Below are 19,479 nucleotides of genomic sequence, written 5' to 3'. Positions count from 1 at the left end.
GCATATGGCTCAGTTTACAGCTGGAATTAAGATGCATTTCGATTATTAAAATAGATTATGGAGACACATTCCTATTTACATCTAGTGTTTTATTTGCTTTTTTTTTATCGATATTGGACCACTTTCTTTGAGGTAAGGATCTATGTGCTGGTTTATGTATGGGCTTTCTCTGAATCTCAACTTGACAATTTCAAATACGCTTGTGCAGTTTTCACCTTCAAATCAGACTTATTTTAGTCAGCAAAGTTTATTGTTTAAGAATTCGGTCAGTTTGCAGAGAGGTGGTGATCTTTATTGGCTGTTCAAACACATTTGATCACATGACTGTCAAAAGCAATCCGGTTGAATGCATTTTTGACTACATCGAAAGTGGACAAGCTAAATATTTTTTCAGACCTCAGTCTACTGACTGTACCGGGTGCAAATAATAAGCGGTGGCCAAGACAGCATACTGTCTGGAGGTTCTGGATCAGAAGATATGATTTGTGAGACGCGGACCTTTCATCATCAATTCGAGCGTCAAAAGTACAAGCGCGTTTTAACGAGGAACCACAGCGTACTATTTGACAGAGGGGAACAAAGCTGGCTTTTGTGAGCCTGTTCTGGGAGGCCAGTAGCTCTTGTCATGTACATGTGAAATTAATTATGAGGAAATACTAAAACACTTGGGTGGAAATTGCTTTTCACCAGATGTTCCGCATGTGAGGATCAATTTAGTATTCTTAGCAAAGCGAAATGGCTCCATAAGTTTGATTCTGGCCCCTTTGATGAAAGCCAATCTGTCACTCAAGGCACGTAAAAAAGGAGCTGGACTTCTATGCTACTGTTTGTTCCACTTTATGGAGCCTGAGGTAATATGATTACTTAACCAGGTTAGGAAAATAGAATATTTCGTCCTTAGGTAGAGTTTGACATAATGACAAGGGGGCCCAGTCTTTCTCAATGATCCATACACAAACCGAGGCCTTTCGTTCTCAGCGACGGGAACACAGGCCAAATGAATCAAAGATGAATTACGGCCTTTATATGAGATAACTGTGCGATCTGAGAATTAATTACCCGTCTTATTTACTTTTAAATAGGACCTCTGTCTCCTCTCATTGAGTTTCTCTTCTGTCTTCTCACATCCACATTAGCTGGTCTAGAGGCACTTCTGCAATGTAGAATATCAAATTGAGGTTGGGAACACTGACTTCGAGCCAGATTAAGATTTTCATGAATGAAGTCCTGCTAGAGTTCACTCTGTAATGCTTCATGGAATTTCTGTTTGATTAATAGTGTTGGCACAATGCAGAGAAATGAGGCGCAGATTAAGCACTCCATCTTTTAAAATAATGCGCGTACTGAACTCAGTAATCTCAATTGTTTGCTTAGACAGGATTTTTGTTTAAATTACATAAAGAGCAGAAAATTCTCATGCGTCTCATCTAGAGTTACAAAATTGACCTGAACGATGTTACAAACTCGAGATGAACTCAACATTTCTCAACAAATTCTTCCAATACCAAACCTAACTGGGAACAAGTGTCAGTAAAGACTTTCATAATGCTATTACAACATTCTATTCATCGAAGATTAAAAAAAAAAAAAAAAAAGTATTACATTTCCACAAAACTATTAAGCAGCCCAACTGTTTTCTACATTGATAATCAACACTGATTTGTGAAGGATCATGTGACACTGAAGACTGCCGTAATGATGCTGAAAGTTCAACGTTGCATCAATGGAATTAATTGCTATTTAAATATATATTAAAATAAAAAAGAGTTATTATAAATTGCAATAAAATTTTACAATATTTTAATTAATAAATAAGATATAAAATAAATATAATGTTCTTTTGCTTTTAAGGAATATTGTCGGTTTATTACAACTTGATGTTTATGGGCAGCATTTGAGGCATTTTGACAATGAAAACAGACAAAAACAGTAAAACAGCAGGCAAGAGGGCAGCCCTTTGAATAAACATTTCAAGTATGTGACTATCACTGTGTTTTTCAAGTATAACCATAACATGTGTTGGCTTGAGACCAGTGTAACAGAATCACTTCCCAACCTTGTCCGTCCAAAGCTTTAAACAATCTTTCAACCCATGTCAAGACCAGCTAAAAACAATAAACCTGGTTACTTACACATGATAACTGGTCAAGGATACAAGGAATATGATGGAGTATACATCCAATCATATCCAAATTGTCATCAATGTTATGTGTCACTTTAAAACATAAATATCTGAATCTCTGAACACATTGCAGAGTACTAGAATTGATTCAGTGTTTATACACATAGGGAAAATACATAACTGGACATTTATCCAACTAAAAATATAAAGTATTCTTGTCTCAAAACTTCAATCATTTGAGCTACGATCATGTAGGCTATTCTTGCTATACAAGCAGAAGTAAGTGTATTGCTGTAAAGTTCACTGAGGGACACTGAAAATAATTTTCTTATATTGTAAGCGATTGCATACCACAGATGTTATCCACAGACATTAAGCTGTAAATAAAATGCAGTAAAGGTTTTTATTTTCAGGACACACGTTGAAACATTTCCTCAGAGATGAGCAGGAGAATGTGGTTACATTCAGAATAGCATGCTACTTATTTTGCAGTACAGTATGCATATTTTCTATGTGGGTGCAATACTTAGATGATCAACTATATTTGCCAAAATATGAAGTGTACACTAAAGCACACTAAATTCCACAATGCAATGCACTCGAATGTACTTTTTAAGTCCAGTGAAATTAATATTAGTATACTGATTTGTCATTCGATTAGAAAAAGTATTATTAGGTTTAGTATTATACAAGATTACTATTTTGATTTACTTTCTGACTGGACTGCATTTTAGACATTAAGATTTTATTAAAAATGCAAAAATATGATATTTATTTTAAAGTGACATGGTCGTGCGACAACAACGTAGTAGTATGCAACTGAAATGTTGACAGAAACTCATTTCACTAATTATTTTTTAATAGTGCACATATAATTCAGTACAAAGCGAGTTACTTACTGAACATGGCCTCTTCCTGTTTCCTCTGTAAGGTGGTCTCTGAACATCAGGTGGAAGAGGTACCAGCAGATTCAGGGAGGTCTTCGAACCCGGATCAAAGAGGTGTGTTCTCGAGCATCTGGGGTTTGTTTACGACAATGTTAGTGGCACATCACGGTAATGGAGTGTGTGACGAGAGAGAAAGAGTGAGAGAGAGAGTTAGGGAAAGAGAAAAGGCGAATTACAGGCACACTGTTTATCCATGCGGATGAATAGACATCAGCCACTATTTGATTCTCTGCTGTAATTTAAGGCAGTGTTTGATCCAGTTGATTATTCTCTACACTTTGTGAACCCAGAGCAGTTTTTCACAGAGATAAATAGAGCAAACAGGCAATTAAGTCACATGACCCGAGAGGGCTGGAAACTCGCTGCATACTGATTCTTGCTTACTTAATGTGAGTTCGGTCTTCATTTACTGTCTTTTTCTGTGACAATTGCTGGACCCTCTGTGATATATGATAAAAAGTTTTTTAAAAGACACAAAAATAAATACTCACCAAGACTGCATTATTTGATCAAAAATACGGTAAAACCGTATATTCAATTTTTATATATAAAAATGTATTCCTGTGATACAAAGCAGATTTTTGTTTTAGTATCATAACCCCAGTTTTCAGTGTCACATGATCCCTCAGATTTAAATTTAAATATGATGATTTTCTGCTTATTTCTTATTGTTATGAATACTAAAACCAGCTAATTAACATTTTTTTGTGAAAAAAGATTCGTTCATTTAAAATAGAAATATATTTAACATTAGAAATGTCTTTACGGTCACTTTTGAACCAATTAAAGTAATAATGTCTTTTCTTAAAAAAAAAAAAAAAAAAAAATCGATGACTTCATAAAACCTTTTTTTCGGTTAACTATATTCTTAATAGTATGCTGGATTCAGTAACTACATAATATTTGAAAGCATAGACACACTCATAAGCCAGTTTATATGAAACTGTTAAATTCCTCGCTATGAAAACATCACCGTCCAGGGTTATGTCAATATCAGCGACGATGCAGAAAAGACAAGTGTAGGCATTTAGATAAGTGTTGATAAGTGCACAATCGCATCTAGCAAAATACACAGTTGAACATGAGGATCCCGTACCGTGCCACAAGAGGCGTGCTCAGTTAAATGTTTACACAGCTGCTCTCAAGATTATTATTATTGTGAAACCACACACTTTTAATGTTGCTGTGTGGATGCCAAGACGTGTCTGCTCTTTACCTCCCTTCTGAGCACTTCTAACTCCTCTCCCTACTGCACGGGGCTCAAAGTGACAGATTCATAGGAGATTCTGTGAACGTTTGGCCATTATATCGCACATGTCTCCGGCCGTGTTTTAGAAAGATAAATAAAGAAGTTGTTGCTGATTTTACGAAAGAAAAACGTCTGCCGTCTGCACCTTACTGGGCCCTCTGTTTTTTAACCTTTCTACAAATACTTGGCATGCTGCAGCGGTGCGGAGACACTCGTTTTAAAGGGATAGTTCATGCAGAAATTTAGTTTTAAAAAACCCAAAGAAGCAGTTTGCCTAGTCTGTTTTCTTCCACAAAATTAAAGTGGATCTGTGTCAGGGATGGTCAATCTCTACAACAGACAAAAAAAAGTATCATAAAAGTAGTTAATGTCACATTATGAATAAGAAACTGAATAAGTAATAACCTTAGGGTGGGTTAGCATTGCAATGTATTTTGTAAAGTTATTTTAAAACGATGTACATTGTGTAAAGCAAATCAAACTAACTTGACATAATATGAATAAGGCATGGAAGCTTTTTATTAAAGGTAATTGTAACCTTATTTATATAAAGCTGTGAGAAGTTATATCAAGCATTTTTTTTTCTAATTTGCAAGATATAAACACAAAATTGCAAGTTATAAATGCAAAATGATAAGACAAAAACGTGCAATTCTGAAGAAAGTGTTAAATTGCGAGACTAAGTAAAAGTTGCAAGAAAAAGTATGTTTTTTTTTGGTAAACTTAGTATTCTTATCATGTGAGATATAAACTATATTACCTCAGAATTGTGAAATAGAAACTTGGAAGTCAGAATGAAGTCCATATTGTAAAACATAAACTCAGAATTGTGCAAAAAAGTTCTAAATTATGAGATAATATGCAATTACCTCCATTTTTTGGTAGTGGAAGCAGTTTCCATACAATTTGTATATTATTTAAAGCAAACTTTGCCTTGAAAAGTGCCTGGAAGCTGTAGTCACCATTCACTTGCTTTAAAAAGAGCAGCTGAAGAAAGAAAAAATCAAAATAGGTGAGTAAATAACAACAGAAGTGTATTTCTGGTGTAAACAATCCCTTGAAGAGCTCAGCTTAGAGTGCCACTCACTTTTTTTATTTTTGCGTTAAAGCCCTGTAGCCCAAAATCGTGGACATGTTTTTGTACCATCAGGGGTGAGCGGAAGGGCAGAAATAGATTTGGACAAAACGAAGCCTTCTAAACTCGGAAATACTTGACAATCACGTCTTTAACAAGTCCATCTGAGGTATGGGACCTACTTGTAAAGAGTCAATGTAAATTGTGTATCTTTCCGTAAAATAACACAAGCCTCTTGCATGAACTCTCCCCATTTTGTTTGACGTGTACCCAAATGCAGTGTTTAGGTTTGTCTATCTTTGGTATGTGCACTTAAGGTTGCCTCTCAAGTGTAAACCTGCAGGCCAGGAGACACAACCCACCATCAGATGCCTCCAAATATCCCTCTGTGCAGACGTGGTGTCAGTCAGCCGAGCTCAAGTGTCTGCTGAAGACTTTGTCAAAGTCGAGAGGAAAGATTAATGTCTTGTTTTCTCTACTTGTCAGATGATATATGTGGAATAGGTACGAAGTAGGCTGCCCGTTTCGAGGTCAAGTCTAACCGTAAGCAGAAAATTATATTTGTGGGGGGAAAAACAGAACACTTGGCCTTTCCTGAGAAACTCCAACGGAACGGCTCAGGCGTGTTTGCCACTATGACATAGCTTGGCCGATCGGTAGCCGCGTTTTCCGTAATTGACATTTAATTTGCCACTGCATCCATTAATCTAAACGAGCCCCCTCTGGATGGGGGTTTTTAAAGGTTTCTGCTGCTATGTATAGCCGGAGCTTCTTATGTCTGCGGAGGAGTCTATAAACAGCTGCATGTGCTTAAGCAGAGAAATGTAAATCTTGACACGGGATGTTTATGCAGCCCAAGCTTCTAATCATGCGAACGTATAATTCAGTGACATGTGGTGTCTTTACGAGACCAGTTTGATTCAAAGGGCAGATCCCTGTATTTACCAGTCTCTCTCTGAACCCCAAGCGCGTTACATCTCTCATCTCAACTCTTCAGATCTACTCAAGTTAGGCAGTAGTGGCAGGCAGTCGCTAAAGATCTTGAAATAGATCACCAAAACTTAAAATTATTTGTTGATTCATATTCATTTATACGCTTGGCTTAAATCATTATTTACTCTCTGACATGTTGTTCCAACCCCACAGTTCTTTGCTTTCAATTACATTTCAATATGACCATGTCTACCTGGTCTCATGGCATAAATGTGCCTTGGTGAACTTTTTAGTAGAGGAAATAATATGTACCAATAAGTACATATCACTGCAGTTTCTAAGAGAAATAAACACTAGAAGGAGTAAAACTTGACACCTTTTAATCCTTTTTACACAAATTTACAGTTTCAATTAATATTTTTTTATTACTCGAAGAATATCATGCTATGACTTCAAAACTGTATTTATATGCTGGGAGATTTGAAAATTGCAGTTCAGATTTTTTTGGGGGTTAGATTTTATAATGCGCAACTGACAGTTATCAAACCAGAATTGTGAGATAACTTACAATTTTAATAAAATCTTTTTTTCTTTCATACCTGCTATTGCAAGTTTATTCCTCGTAATTCTGAGAAAAGAAGTCAGAATTGCGAGAAAAAAAAGTCAGAATAGTGAAAAAGTGAGAAAAAATATATAGCAGTATAACTTGAAATTTGCACTTTATGTCTAATTGCTAATTTATTTTTCACAATTCTGACTTTTATAACATTTTTGAGAAAACAAAATCTGAAATGTGACAAAAAAAATCACAGTTCCCTTTTTATTTTTATTCAGTGGAGGAAACCGTTTCTTTAAAAGATGTCTGGTTACAAAACACATTTGTTATCCATTGCTTCGGACCAAAAGCATCTGGCAAAATGACTACATGTATATGCATATAACCAAATTTATCAATGTCCGACCTGAATCATATAGGCACTGTATTTGAAAGCAATGACAGGAAGGAAGCTTTTAATTAAAAAAAATTGAATGGTCTGCTGCTCACACAAACCTACCACATGACTTCAAAAGACTTGAGATGTATCACGTGAGTCATATGGACCACTTTTATTACTTTTATGGTGCTTTTCTGGCCTTGACAGATGTGGTCACTATGAAGTGACGCATGGAAATGGCTGCATAAAGATTTATCTAAAAATTCTGGTTTTGTGCTCCTGAAAATAAGTAACATTTAGGTTTACAAATATATAAATATAACGACAAAATGTCATTCCTATTCCTTTAAAAGTTTCAAAGAAAGCAAAACTCCTTGCACTTCAACATTATGAAATTGCCTTCCCTATAAAACATTTAGAGATGATACATTTTCTTGGAAGTGAGTAAAACTGTGATGAAAGCCCGTCTAACCTGCACTTGTTTAATAATTTGCTTGAACTTTACTACTGTCTGTCTTTTGTTCTTAGACAGACCGTTACTATCCATTTTAATATTTCTATAATCGCTGTCTTGTCCAAGAAGGATTTCAAGTGCTAAATATAGCACTATATAGTCCAATAAATCCATCAATATAACTCTGAAAAGTACAGAGAGTGTATCTATGACTCAGAGAACTTTAGCCTGAAAAGCAAAGTATATATATTTGTACCCTAGAACAATATATATATAATATCAATGTGACAGCAAAAATGTACAAAAATTATTAAAGAAACCCTCTAATCTTGAAGAATGAAAAAGAATGAATTTTTTTTTCGTATTATTTGCATATATTATTATTTTTATTTGTCAACTACCTATATATATATATATATATATATATATATATATATATATATATATATATATATATATATATATATATATATATATATTGCATTACAATAATATGATATTTTAAAATATATTCAATTAGAGTTATTTTGAATTGTTGTAATATTTCACATTTAATGTTTACCATATTTCTGATATAGGCGATGCAAGCATTTATTTTCATTTCACTATTTTTATGCATATATGCATCATTCACATGAAGGGATACCGAATGGAAACAACAAGGACACATTGTCGTGTTAACTTGAAATGACCAGCGAGGTCCTGCCCATCATTAAGACTCATGGTGGTGGTCCAGGTCAGATTTTAAGGGAACCAAAGATATGACCAGTGGAATGTGAAGTGTATCATTCTGCCAAACAACTGTTAGCACAATGTAAGGGGCTCAATCTGCAGAGTCATCTCCATGCCTTTTCCCAGACAGACCCATGGAATGTAGGTGATGACAGAAACTCCTCTCAGCTCCGATGGAGGACAGAGGAGAGACGCTATGGCACTTTGATGCTCCTTAATGATGGCTGCTCTTCATCGGTTAGCCGGAGCGCTCAATAACATGCTGCTTGATTCATCCATGCAGACAGATGACTGACAAAACCCCATGTTCTACACTCACGGAGGTTTGGGATGGAGTCAAGAGGATTTGTGGGCGGAATTCTCAGATTTCGTTCTGCAGGCAGCTTTGTGCATATTGAAATAGCTGTGATGGTTAGAAAACCGAAATTCTTTGACTGTTGTTCTGAGTTCAGGGTTGCCAGGCTTAAATTGCCTGGGATTTACTTAAGGTCAGAATGAAAGTGACCATAAGCAGTAGATAAAACATCTTGAGAGCTGAATGCTCCCAGGCATACACATTTTTTTGAAGTTGCAAATAAAGCAGTCTTTAGCGTCTGAATTTCTTGTTTGATTCAACTTCCATTTGATTCTAATTACTTGTGAAATTCACTTATAATTTCTGATGTAAATCATTTTTTTTCAGTGTATATTGCTAAATAAACCCATTATGTATATAAATATTGCTTCATTTTACATAGCTATCAGTGGGGCGGGGCTATCAGTATTCCAACCAATGGAAGAAAAGGGTGCTTTTTGTAAAAAAATATTTTTACAATTCTATTTAGTGATTTGTATTGCCTTAAAAAGTGACAATCAATCAATAAAATATATATTTTCAATTAAATATATGTAATTAATTGACAATGATAATGACAATGAATGCTTCTTGTTAAGCAAATCAGCATATTAGAATGATTTTTAACAGATCATGTGATGCTTCTCTAGTAATGACACTAAAAATTAAGAATAAGAATATATATATATTTTTTATATTACAACAGAAAACTGTTATTTAAATTGTAATAATATTATTGTAATAATATTTCAGTATTTTCAAGCAAATAAATGCAGCCATCATCATTACAAAAAATACATTAATTAATAACAATAAACAAATATTTTTTTCCTATTTACTTCAGCATAAAAAAAACATTATATTTGACTTACCAGACCAAAGCAACAACATCCGGCGCACGGCTCCAAACATAGAAATGATCTTTAAAGTTTGATGCGAGAAATGTCAAAGGTCACTGCTCTTCCTAGCCACGGATCAAAGATTCTGCAAAACCCCTGAAAGCATAAGCACAATATTTCATACAGGTCAATTCTTCGTTTGCCATTCAAATGAGTGACGTTATTCCCGGTAAAGCAAGTACCGGAGCGGAATCTTTTACCCACAGGCTGCAGTCACTCGGGGAACCAAACAGATAACTTTGAGCAAATAATGAGATGGAATTTAAAAGATAACATTTCATCCAATCAGAGCATAATTAGATCAACCATCAATTCATTAGATAATGACTTTAGGTTTTTTAATGGGGCATTGGGGCAAAATTGAAGCACACAAACACCTCCCTCCACACCAGCAGACCTCCTCGCCTGTGTTCAGCCCACACCGGTAGACAATAAGGCAAAGATAAACATTCTTTTCTCTCTCCGCGATCTTCTTGTTTTGAGTAATTAAGGCTACTTAACATGCATTGTGAAGTGTTATCCCTGAATCTAAAGCACCTTTGGCCAAAGGAGAGCTTAGAGCACTATGTTCATGACCTACTGTTTAGGCAACAAGGTGAACGTTAGGGGAGCGGCAAAATGGAAATAAAATGTTTTTACTGCAACTTTAACAGGCTACATAGTCCTTATTAAACCAGCACTCCCGAAAGCTATCTGCAAACGTTTAAGTGATCATCTGATTTGTGCACCCAGCTCACTTTTACTGGCCGGGGCTGGTAGAGACCAGTATCACCTGAGGAATGGAATGCATCAGTGTATTTTAATTGCTAAGTGGATGATCCAAGGATTATCCCTCATAAGATGTTATTGTCTTGGAAGCACACAAAGATATCTTTTGATCTCAATGGGGTTTAATCTACTGCTGTCTCTCCCAGCTCAATGGCCCAGCTGCTTTTGTCAAAACAAACTTGCCATCAACACATAATTGAAATGAATACTTGTAACCAATGAGGGGTTTTCATATGCGGATTCCTTCTACATACGTGCTGTTGACTAATCAGACGTCCACGGATTTGTCTAATAGTAACGGTTTCAGTCTGACGTTCCTCTGCCGTGACATCTGACATCCACGGCACGTTTAAACCCAGCCTGTTTGCCTCTGCGGAGCACAAAACAAGAAACGAAACATCTGTATTGTTAAAGGGATTTTACAGGCTGCTTCTCTCTCTGTTTACTCGTCCTGAATCTGGATTCACGAGAGGAGGTCACTTTTAAACCCCCTGGTCTGAGAGAGCAAAGGGCGCTGGATTTGCAAACTCTTGTTAATGAGCATAATCCAGTCGTAAAACAAGATTTAAACCAGCCATTAACACATCTTGATCAATGATAACCGGGGATTTAGCTTCTTCGCGAATGGCCAAAGGTACCGTCTTAATATCGCGTCGTGCTTCGAAAGGCCTTATCCTTATTATAATATAGTGTGTTACCCGGATTCAAGAGAAAAAGTAGAACTTATTTAAGCAAAACAAACGCACTCTTGCGTAATAGACACCTCACCGGTCGATACACACAGATCATTGTTATTCAAATAGAGAAGAAACGCCTCACCAGAACCTTGTCTGCTCGGGATCTAACTGTGATTCACACCTGGATGGCGTGAACTCTTTGTGATGCAAGTTTTGTTTTGTATAAATGCATATATAATGTGTATAGTATAATATAAAATAGAAACAAAATACAAAGTAGTAAAATATAATGTATATTTTTACACTGTTTTAAGGTACAATAACACATATTTTTTATTAACCCCCGGGGTTTAAAACTGGGGGCCAAGGCGCTATCTTGTACTTTTCTGTTGAAATAAAAACAGTATGACAGAAATGTTTATAGAGAACATTTTTAATTACATCTAGCTGTACTTTAATAGTGAATAAATATATTTGTCAAAACACTGTCAATGTTATAGAAAAATAATATCTTCTAAACAATATTTTAATTAATAGTTTTAACAAAATAAAAGTAAATTATTATTTCTTTTTTACACAATATTTACTTTTTTTTTGCACATTATTAATGGATTTTTATACGCCCAAATATACAAGTGTGTATATAACGTTAAAGGCAATCACATATTTGGGAGTGTTTTTGACAGAGTTTGAACTTTTAAGTAAAATGTATTCTTTTACACTATTTTCTTATAACACAGGGGTTTTAAATCCGGGGACCGGGGACTCCCAGGGGGCCGTAAAGTGGTGCTATCTTGTATTTTTTTTTATCCTCAGGCAATAAGATGTTGTGTTGAGAAGTGAAGAAATAATTTGCCTATTAAAGAAGAACTGTTTGTCTTTAGGTTTATACATCTAAAAGAACCTTCATTGTCAATTTAAAACAACATAAATATTTTACAGCCAATATATTGCAATGACAAAGTTAATCCCTTTGCTATTTTCCAACATGTGTACATTATAAATGGCTCTTAATACGTGACGGTATTCTGTTTAAAGTTACAGGATCATCATATTTAGAGATATTTGGCATCATAAAGTCCCCATTTCACAATCTAACATTACTTTTAACCGTATCATAATATAGTTATTGCGTGTTTACAAACCGAGTCATATTTACATTCTTTCCCGCTGAAAATACTAACATGTTTACAGTGTAGAATGCTTAAAATATGCGCAAGGACAAATTCGATCAATCATCGCGCAACTGTGGGCATGTTCAAACGTTTGAATGGAGAGTACGCCGCGCGTTTCAATGGACCTGAATGATGACAGTCATTGTGACATCACCAGACAACTCAAAGACTCGCGCTCGCGGAGCGAAGCTCTCCAATCAATGGCACAGACGCGACGCGCGCTGCACGCAGAGATGAGTCTCCAAGCAGTCTCCCAAAACTTCTGCTGATCACATTTTTTTTGGTGAAAAATGACAGATCCAGGACTTTACGAACTCGAGCTGTCACTTTTGGAATTGCTGCTTTCTTTGACCTAAGCGTATGCGCACTTCATTAGAGTTTAGTGCAGTCTAGTTTGAAGTGTTGCTCAAGTATGAACAAGAAGAGGCGACCTGAGTTGCGGCGACTTTCTGTCGTGGGATAAAAAAAAAAACGCTTGTGGATTAAAACACGACTTCATGAGGAATTTAAGAGACGACGGGAACGCAGACCGGCCGCAGCGCTTCCTCCTTCGGTAACGCTACAACTTATTTCTTTAATATTAAGTTTCGCAAACAGCGTGTTTTTGACATTTCTATACCTCGGCGCATTGCGTATCGCCTCATAGAGGTGCATGCATGTAGTCTGTAATGTCAGAAGGTATGCGCAAATGAAAAGAAAACACTTCTCTGCTTCCTTATCATCAGATCTCTTTGTCGTCTTTGTTGCTTGAGTTGTTTTTGCGTAAGATCTACCACCTGTAGCCTCACAACTCTGCCTCTCCCTCAGCGAAACGTTTTTTTGCTAGACATTCAGTCCTTTTGAAGACTTTCCTTTCATGATCTAAAGACAGACCCCCACCCAGACACTGCTCTCTTATCTCCCTTTAATTGCAGACTCCATGTCTGCTGTCTTCATGTCTCCCTTCTTTCGATTTCTTTTGATTCACTCTTTCCTGTTTCATCCCATTTGTCTGACATCCTCTTTGGAGTCTCGCGCTTTCACCGTAGATCAATCTCTTATTATAATATAGCCCGCGGCGGGGATATTATTCTTAATCTTTTTGCGTGCGTGCGTGTTCGTCGCCTCAAAGACATCTCCAAAAGATCTAGATATGTCTGTGGTTTGAGGCAGCCGCAGGTTGAATGTGGCTAGGGATCTTTTCCATGCGTATAAGTGGTTGGAGCTCTGGGCTGCTATTCAAGTGTTTTAGGACTTAAAGGAACAGGTATTCCATAAAAAAACGAACAAACTTTTAACTTCTAAGAGTGATTGGAGATTCGAACCAATATCTAGGGGTGATCTATGACCCATTGTGCCATTGAGCAAGCACTTAACACTTGATTGCTCCAGGGGGGCTATAGCTACAAGTACTGTGTATTTTTTTTTAAATAATGTTCTTTAAAGGATAAAATAACTTCTTTAAAACAGAAAAAATAACTTTTTTACTGTTCAAGGTCCTTCAGATCACTGCACTGGTTTCTGGTCTCTTTAAAGCAGACGGTTTTCTAAAGAAAGAAAGAAAATAAAAAGTTATTTTTGGAACCTAAAAAGGTTCTCCTATGACATAATGCTGTTTTTTAAACCTATAAAGTGGTTCTAAGAATAAAAACGATCAATTTGCATTTCCTCTTCGCAGGAACTGACTGATCATGGTCGCCGTGGTCCACGCTCTCACGGTGCTGTTGCTCGGTCAGGTGTTGCTGGGAGGTGCCGCTGGACTCGTTCCTGAGATCGACCAACGGAAATACAGTGATTCGGGGAGACACATGCCGGAGCGATCCGATATCAACTTCCTGAGCGAGTTTGAGCTACGGCTGCTCAACATGTTCGGACTGAAGCGAAGACCCACGCCGAGCAAATCGGCAGTGGTCCCTCAGTACATGCTGGACTTGTATTATATGCACTCTGAAAACGATGATCCAAACATCCGGCGCCCGAGGAGCACTATGGGAAAGCATGTGGAGCGGGCAGCCAGCAGAGCCAACACAATACGAAGCTTTCATCACGAAGGTGAGGCCTGATTGTGGTCTTGAATATGCTGTTCCAGTTTTATTTGAAATGAAAATTTGAAAATTCAAATTTTCTGTTTAAATGTTTGTTGTTTCCCAGAACTTTCTAAAATTCCAAGGAATGGTGTGATGCAACCATTTGGAAACTAGTGACATTCCACAAACAGCTCTCACTATTATTAAGGAAGCAAAAAATGCATCCTAACGGTGACTTTGCCGCAAATAATTGATAGTGTCTGAGTGCACTTAGAGGAGTTTTCTAGACAAGGTATGGAGTTCATGCACTAGTTATTTTCCAAGAATCCGCAGATTACAGTAACAGGCCTTGTGAGGAAATCCAGGATGGTAGTTTTGCTGTTCTCCATCAAGTTCTGTCATTGATGTTTTCGAGCTGTCAGTGGGGGGGCTTGTTTCTGCACCACCTTTCGTACAGATACTATGTTAGTGTGTGTGTGTTTAGCTTTGTTTGACTCTTTATCACATGCCCGAGTAATTCTAGCCTAACTGCTTGAGCCAATCGGGGGATTGTGGGTGGCCTTGTTGAATGGTCAGATTTGAATTCTCTAGAAACAGAATCTGTTTTTTTTCTAATGAAATCAACCCGAGTGTGATCAGGTGGCATGTCAATTAAGTCTCTTTTAGGTGTGTTATCTGATTTAAACAGTCGTGAAACATGCCCTCTCTTGCTCTGGAAGAGTTGAGTCTGTGAAAGCCAGTGGCCTCGTTCACGAAGTCTTCTTTGTGGAGTCTGTTTGGAGGTCAGCATAAACCATAGCACACAATTTAGAAACGTTTCACTTTAGTTTCATGGCAACACAGGAAAAATCACGCTAACTCGCTGTACTGTGGTAAAGAGAGGGGGAGGGATCCATACGAGAGTCATTACAGGCTGTTTAGACGGCTCTGTAAAATGGCACAGATTCGGATGGATGACATCCAGTGGTCGAGCCGGCAAACTGCAAACAAGGATGCTTTTTCTGTGCCCATGTTAAAACAAACAATCTAAGCATTTGTATTAAATATCTTCCTTGTTTATTCCAAATGAGGCTTTTCTCGTGCCCTCTGTAGTAATCGAGCACCTCCTATGCCTCAGGCTTCTTTCATTGTTTTACTTTGGTGAACTTTGTGGTTGAGGACCTGACTGGATTTTTTTATGCATCCTTCAAGGTTTTTGATGTAATATTACGTAATCTTTTTTAAAGTTCTATCCAATAAGGCCCTACTGAAATAGCTTCAATTTGACGTTGAGATCCTCAGCTGAGATACGCAGTCAGTTTTCAAACTTAGCCCCCATAAATGTACGACTTGTACGATTTGCTGTTTTGGCATAACGTACAAACAGAAATTAGGAATGTCAATACACTCATAACTGTGGCTGACTGCTTTCGGCAAGCCCCGACATGTTCGCAGTCACTCCCCCTCAAGACGGATTGACTGGGAGAAAAAGGAAAAGGTGAAGAAAGACAGACAGAACGAGGGAAAGAAAGAGCTGGGCTTTCCCACATCAAATAAAGCATGCTTATCTTCTGTAGGCTCTTTGTGATTATGAAGCAGATAGGTTGGATTATTGGGAATGGAATTTCCAAAACGTCTCTTTTCAAAAGAGATTAAGCGAGCTCTTTGGTCTGAGAGCGTTTTATTTTAGGGCATTGAGTCGTAGGAGTAGCTGTTCCTTCGCTGATTGCAACCTTTATTCAATAAAGACTTGGAAACAAGAGAATGTTGTCACTCTTCAGCCACACAAACAGCCTTGCGCTCGCAGCCAGCCTTTCATTTTAACACCTGGTTCTACCGTATAATCTCTCACTCAGGCCAGACGAGAAAATGCTGAGTGGAAAATCCTATTTAGAGTCAAAGCAAAAATGTCAGGTTTCAGCCTGAAGAATCCAACAGTATTCTTTTGTAGTCGACACGATCCTAACGCACACTTTCTTCTGCCCTTCCAGAGGCTTTCGAGGCACTGTCCAGCCTGAAAGGAAAAACAACGCAGCAGTTTTTCTTCAACCTTACCTCCGTTCCTGCTGAGGAGCTGATCACGGCCGCAGAGCTGCGCATTTTCAGGGACCAGGTTCTCGGTGAGGCTGGTACGAGTGGCTTCCATCGAATTAACATTTACGAGGTCTTCAGGCCAGCACTGGCCCCTTCCAAAGAGCCTCTTACCAGACTTCTTGACACCCGTCTGGTGCAGGACTCTCACACGCGTTGGGAGAGCTTCGACGTGGGCTCGGCCGTGGCTCGCTGGGCTCGCGAATCCCAGCATAACCATGGCCTCCTGGTGGAGGTGCTCCATCCCGAGGAGTCGGAAGGATCCGTGGATGTCGAGAGGAACCGGAGGAGGCATGTGAGGGTCAGTCGCTCCCTTCATGCAGACGAGGACTCGTGGGCGCAGGCCCGCCCCCTGCTGGTGACCTACAGCCACGATGGTCAGGGCTCTGCGGTCCTGCATTCAAACCGAGAGAAGCGGCAGGCCCGGCAAAGGCCGAAGCAGCGCAGGAAGCAGCGCACAAACTGCAGGCGGCACGCTCTCTACGTGGACTTCAGCGACGTGGGCTGGAATGAGTGGATCGTGGCGCCGCCGGGCTACCATGCTTTCTACTGCCACGGAGAGTGTCCCTTCCCGCTGTCAGACCACCTGAACTCCACCAATCATGCTATCGTCCAGACGCTGGTGAACTCAGTCAATTCCAATATACCCAGAGCGTGCTGCGTCCCGACGGAGCTCAGTCCCATATCACTGCTGTACCTGGACGAGTACGAGAAAGTCATTCTCAAAAACTACCAGGACATGGTGGTGGAGGGCTGCGGGTGCCGATGAGATCTACCCAATGAAGACTTTTATTTATACAAAAAGGACGTTCAAAGAGCTATTTTGGAGGAAGAAAAGAAATATATATGAATATATTTATGTTGACTGAAAAAGAAAATGGGAAAATAAATATTTTAATGAGAGTGCTTGCTTTTTCCATTGGCTTTGAAGATGTTTTTTTTCCTGTCCCATGAACATTTCAAAATGAGTGCAATTGCACATGAAGTATAATGCTCAGATTTTTATGATGTATTTATTGCATAACCACTTTATTTGTAAATGATGTGTATTTATCATGAAAAAAAATATATGATCTTCATTCAATGTGCATCTGGGAATACATTATTTGAAACCAAAAAATAAACCATGGATGATGAAGTTCTCTTTAAAAGTCATGATATAACAAACCCGTTGTTGCATAGACCCTGTTGTTACTTCTGCAATACTGGATTTTTCTTAATTAGAACAGGCCTTAAATATAAAGCAGGTACAGATTCAGAGACATGCCAGAAACCAGTAACCCATATACAGTGTGCTCCAAAAGTTTGAAGGCAATATCAGCATAACTTCATCATTTTGTGAAGACTTAAAACCAGTTTGAAATATTATAAAGAAGAAAGAAAGGGTACACTTTATTTTGGTACCATTTACCATTAGTCCAATTTAGACATTCTACTAACTGTAACTAAACTTCGTCAGTTACTGACCATTATAGTATTAGTAGACTATGAGCTTTGCAAGTACATCAACTTGTTCTATCAGTCTACTAATACTACAACAGTTAGTTGACCTGTATTTGCAAAGGCAGTAGAATGTCAAAAATGCATTATAAAAATAAGGGGTAGAAAAAAATGTATTAAAAATGTAGGAAATGCATCTACTTAAGCATCTCTAAATGCATTTGGCTTACTATGTATTAAACTAACATTTTATCAGTCAGCTAACTATAAGAATGTGCTGAAATGATAATCTTCAAAAAAGAAACCTGGACTTTACCATTAACGATGTCACTGAATAATAAAAAAAATCCTCATTGATGGTTGTCAATTATAATATCAAGTACAAAAAATTCATTCTTGTTTTTTTCTCTCTCGAAAACCACTTTGATTAGGGTGTTTCTAAACTCTGGGAAGGCACTGTATAATCTCAAAAGAAACATATAAGCTGTTTAATAAGTCATATTAGAGGAATTTTTGTTGCTGTCAACTTTGGTAAAGCAAGTGCAAAAATATATCCAAGTTATTAAGTCAGTTTTAAATAGACTTACCATTGACATCCATTTGATAGTTTGTTCAACGGTGGATCAATCTGGAACACATCAGAAGCTCAGATGTAATTATGCGTGATCAAGTGTCATCCTGTGATGTAGTTATAGGAAACTACTGCAATGGCACTCTGGTCATGATTCAAAACTCATCCAAACCCATATACTCATGCAGAAACATTAAATGTTTTTTCTAAATAATAAATCACAATGACCCTGCAGCCCACTGAGGGCCGAGCAGCTTTGATTTTAGCATAATTATGTGTGTTTGGCCATTTCTTTCCAATCTGAAGTTTACCCAAAAGTTTTCTATTTCTTGCTACGTTAGTTTGTCATTGTATAGACCAAACCGCAGCGCTGGTATGGAAAAACTCAACAGCCTTTGTGGTTTCTATTCACCAGATATTCGCTCAGCCCCAGAAGGAACTGTTTTCTTTGAAAAACCCCAGAATGAATGCTTTTAATGAAAATTACATTTCATGCCACGGTAAAAGCTGACTTCCTCCGTCCCGCTCGCAGAGTAGGGAAACATTCTCAGGGAGTGTTAGATTTAATGGTTTGTCTTTAAAGAGTCCATAAAGCTTTAATTGAGTTGTATGGCAATACAACTCCCCAGCCATGTTTCACATTTAACATGCATTTCCCCTCGTCCGTCCTGTTCTGTCAGCCTACAAGGGCCGACCCTTTGACTTCTTACTACCCAAGAGATCAGGGGAATACTAGAGCGGGGTCAGGGTCACTCCAGAGAGCCATAAAACATTTCATTCCTTGCATTTGCCAAACAACTACATCAGTGGCATACTATGCTATGGCTTCACATGGACGTACCTCAGCCGGGCCAATCCTGCTATTAAGTAAAAATTCTTATGTCCCTATTATTCATCTAGTAGACGAGATAAAATTCAAATAAATATGAATATATCTGTGAACAAAAGCTTAAGTCGGACTGGTATAATTTTTGCATTGTCAAACAATAAATTGTATGGCTCAAAATGATAGAAATAAGATATTAAGTAAATAACATGTTTCATGAAGATATTTAGTAAATTTCCTACTGTAAATTTAGCAAAACTTAATTA

General features: G+C 37.7%; 1 protein-coding gene across 1 annotated transcript; it reads left to right on the top strand.

Annotated features, from left to right (window-relative positions):
• Nucleotides 1-12,478: 12,478 nt before the first annotated feature.
• Nucleotides 12,479-17,514, top strand: bmp2b (bone morphogenetic protein 2b). Its single transcript, XM_043218684.1, has 3 exons — nucleotides 12,479-12,853; nucleotides 13,958-14,331; nucleotides 16,277-17,514. The coding sequence occupies exons 2-3, from the start codon at nucleotides 13,971-13,973 to the stop codon at nucleotides 17,143-17,145; spliced, it is 1,230 nt and encodes a 409-aa protein (XP_043074619.1). The 5' UTR covers nucleotides 12,479-12,853; nucleotides 13,958-13,970; the 3' UTR covers nucleotides 17,146-17,514.
• The last annotated feature ends 1,965 nt before the right edge of the window (nucleotides 17,515-19,479 follow it).

This window comes from Puntigrus tetrazona, chromosome 20 (genome assembly GCF_018831695.1).
Source record: "Puntigrus tetrazona isolate hp1 chromosome 20, ASM1883169v1, whole genome shotgun sequence".
NCBI classification, from domain to species: domain Eukaryota; kingdom Metazoa; phylum Chordata; class Actinopteri; order Cypriniformes; family Cyprinidae; genus Puntigrus; species Puntigrus tetrazona.
This window is presented reverse-complemented; position numbering and strand designations above follow the sequence as displayed.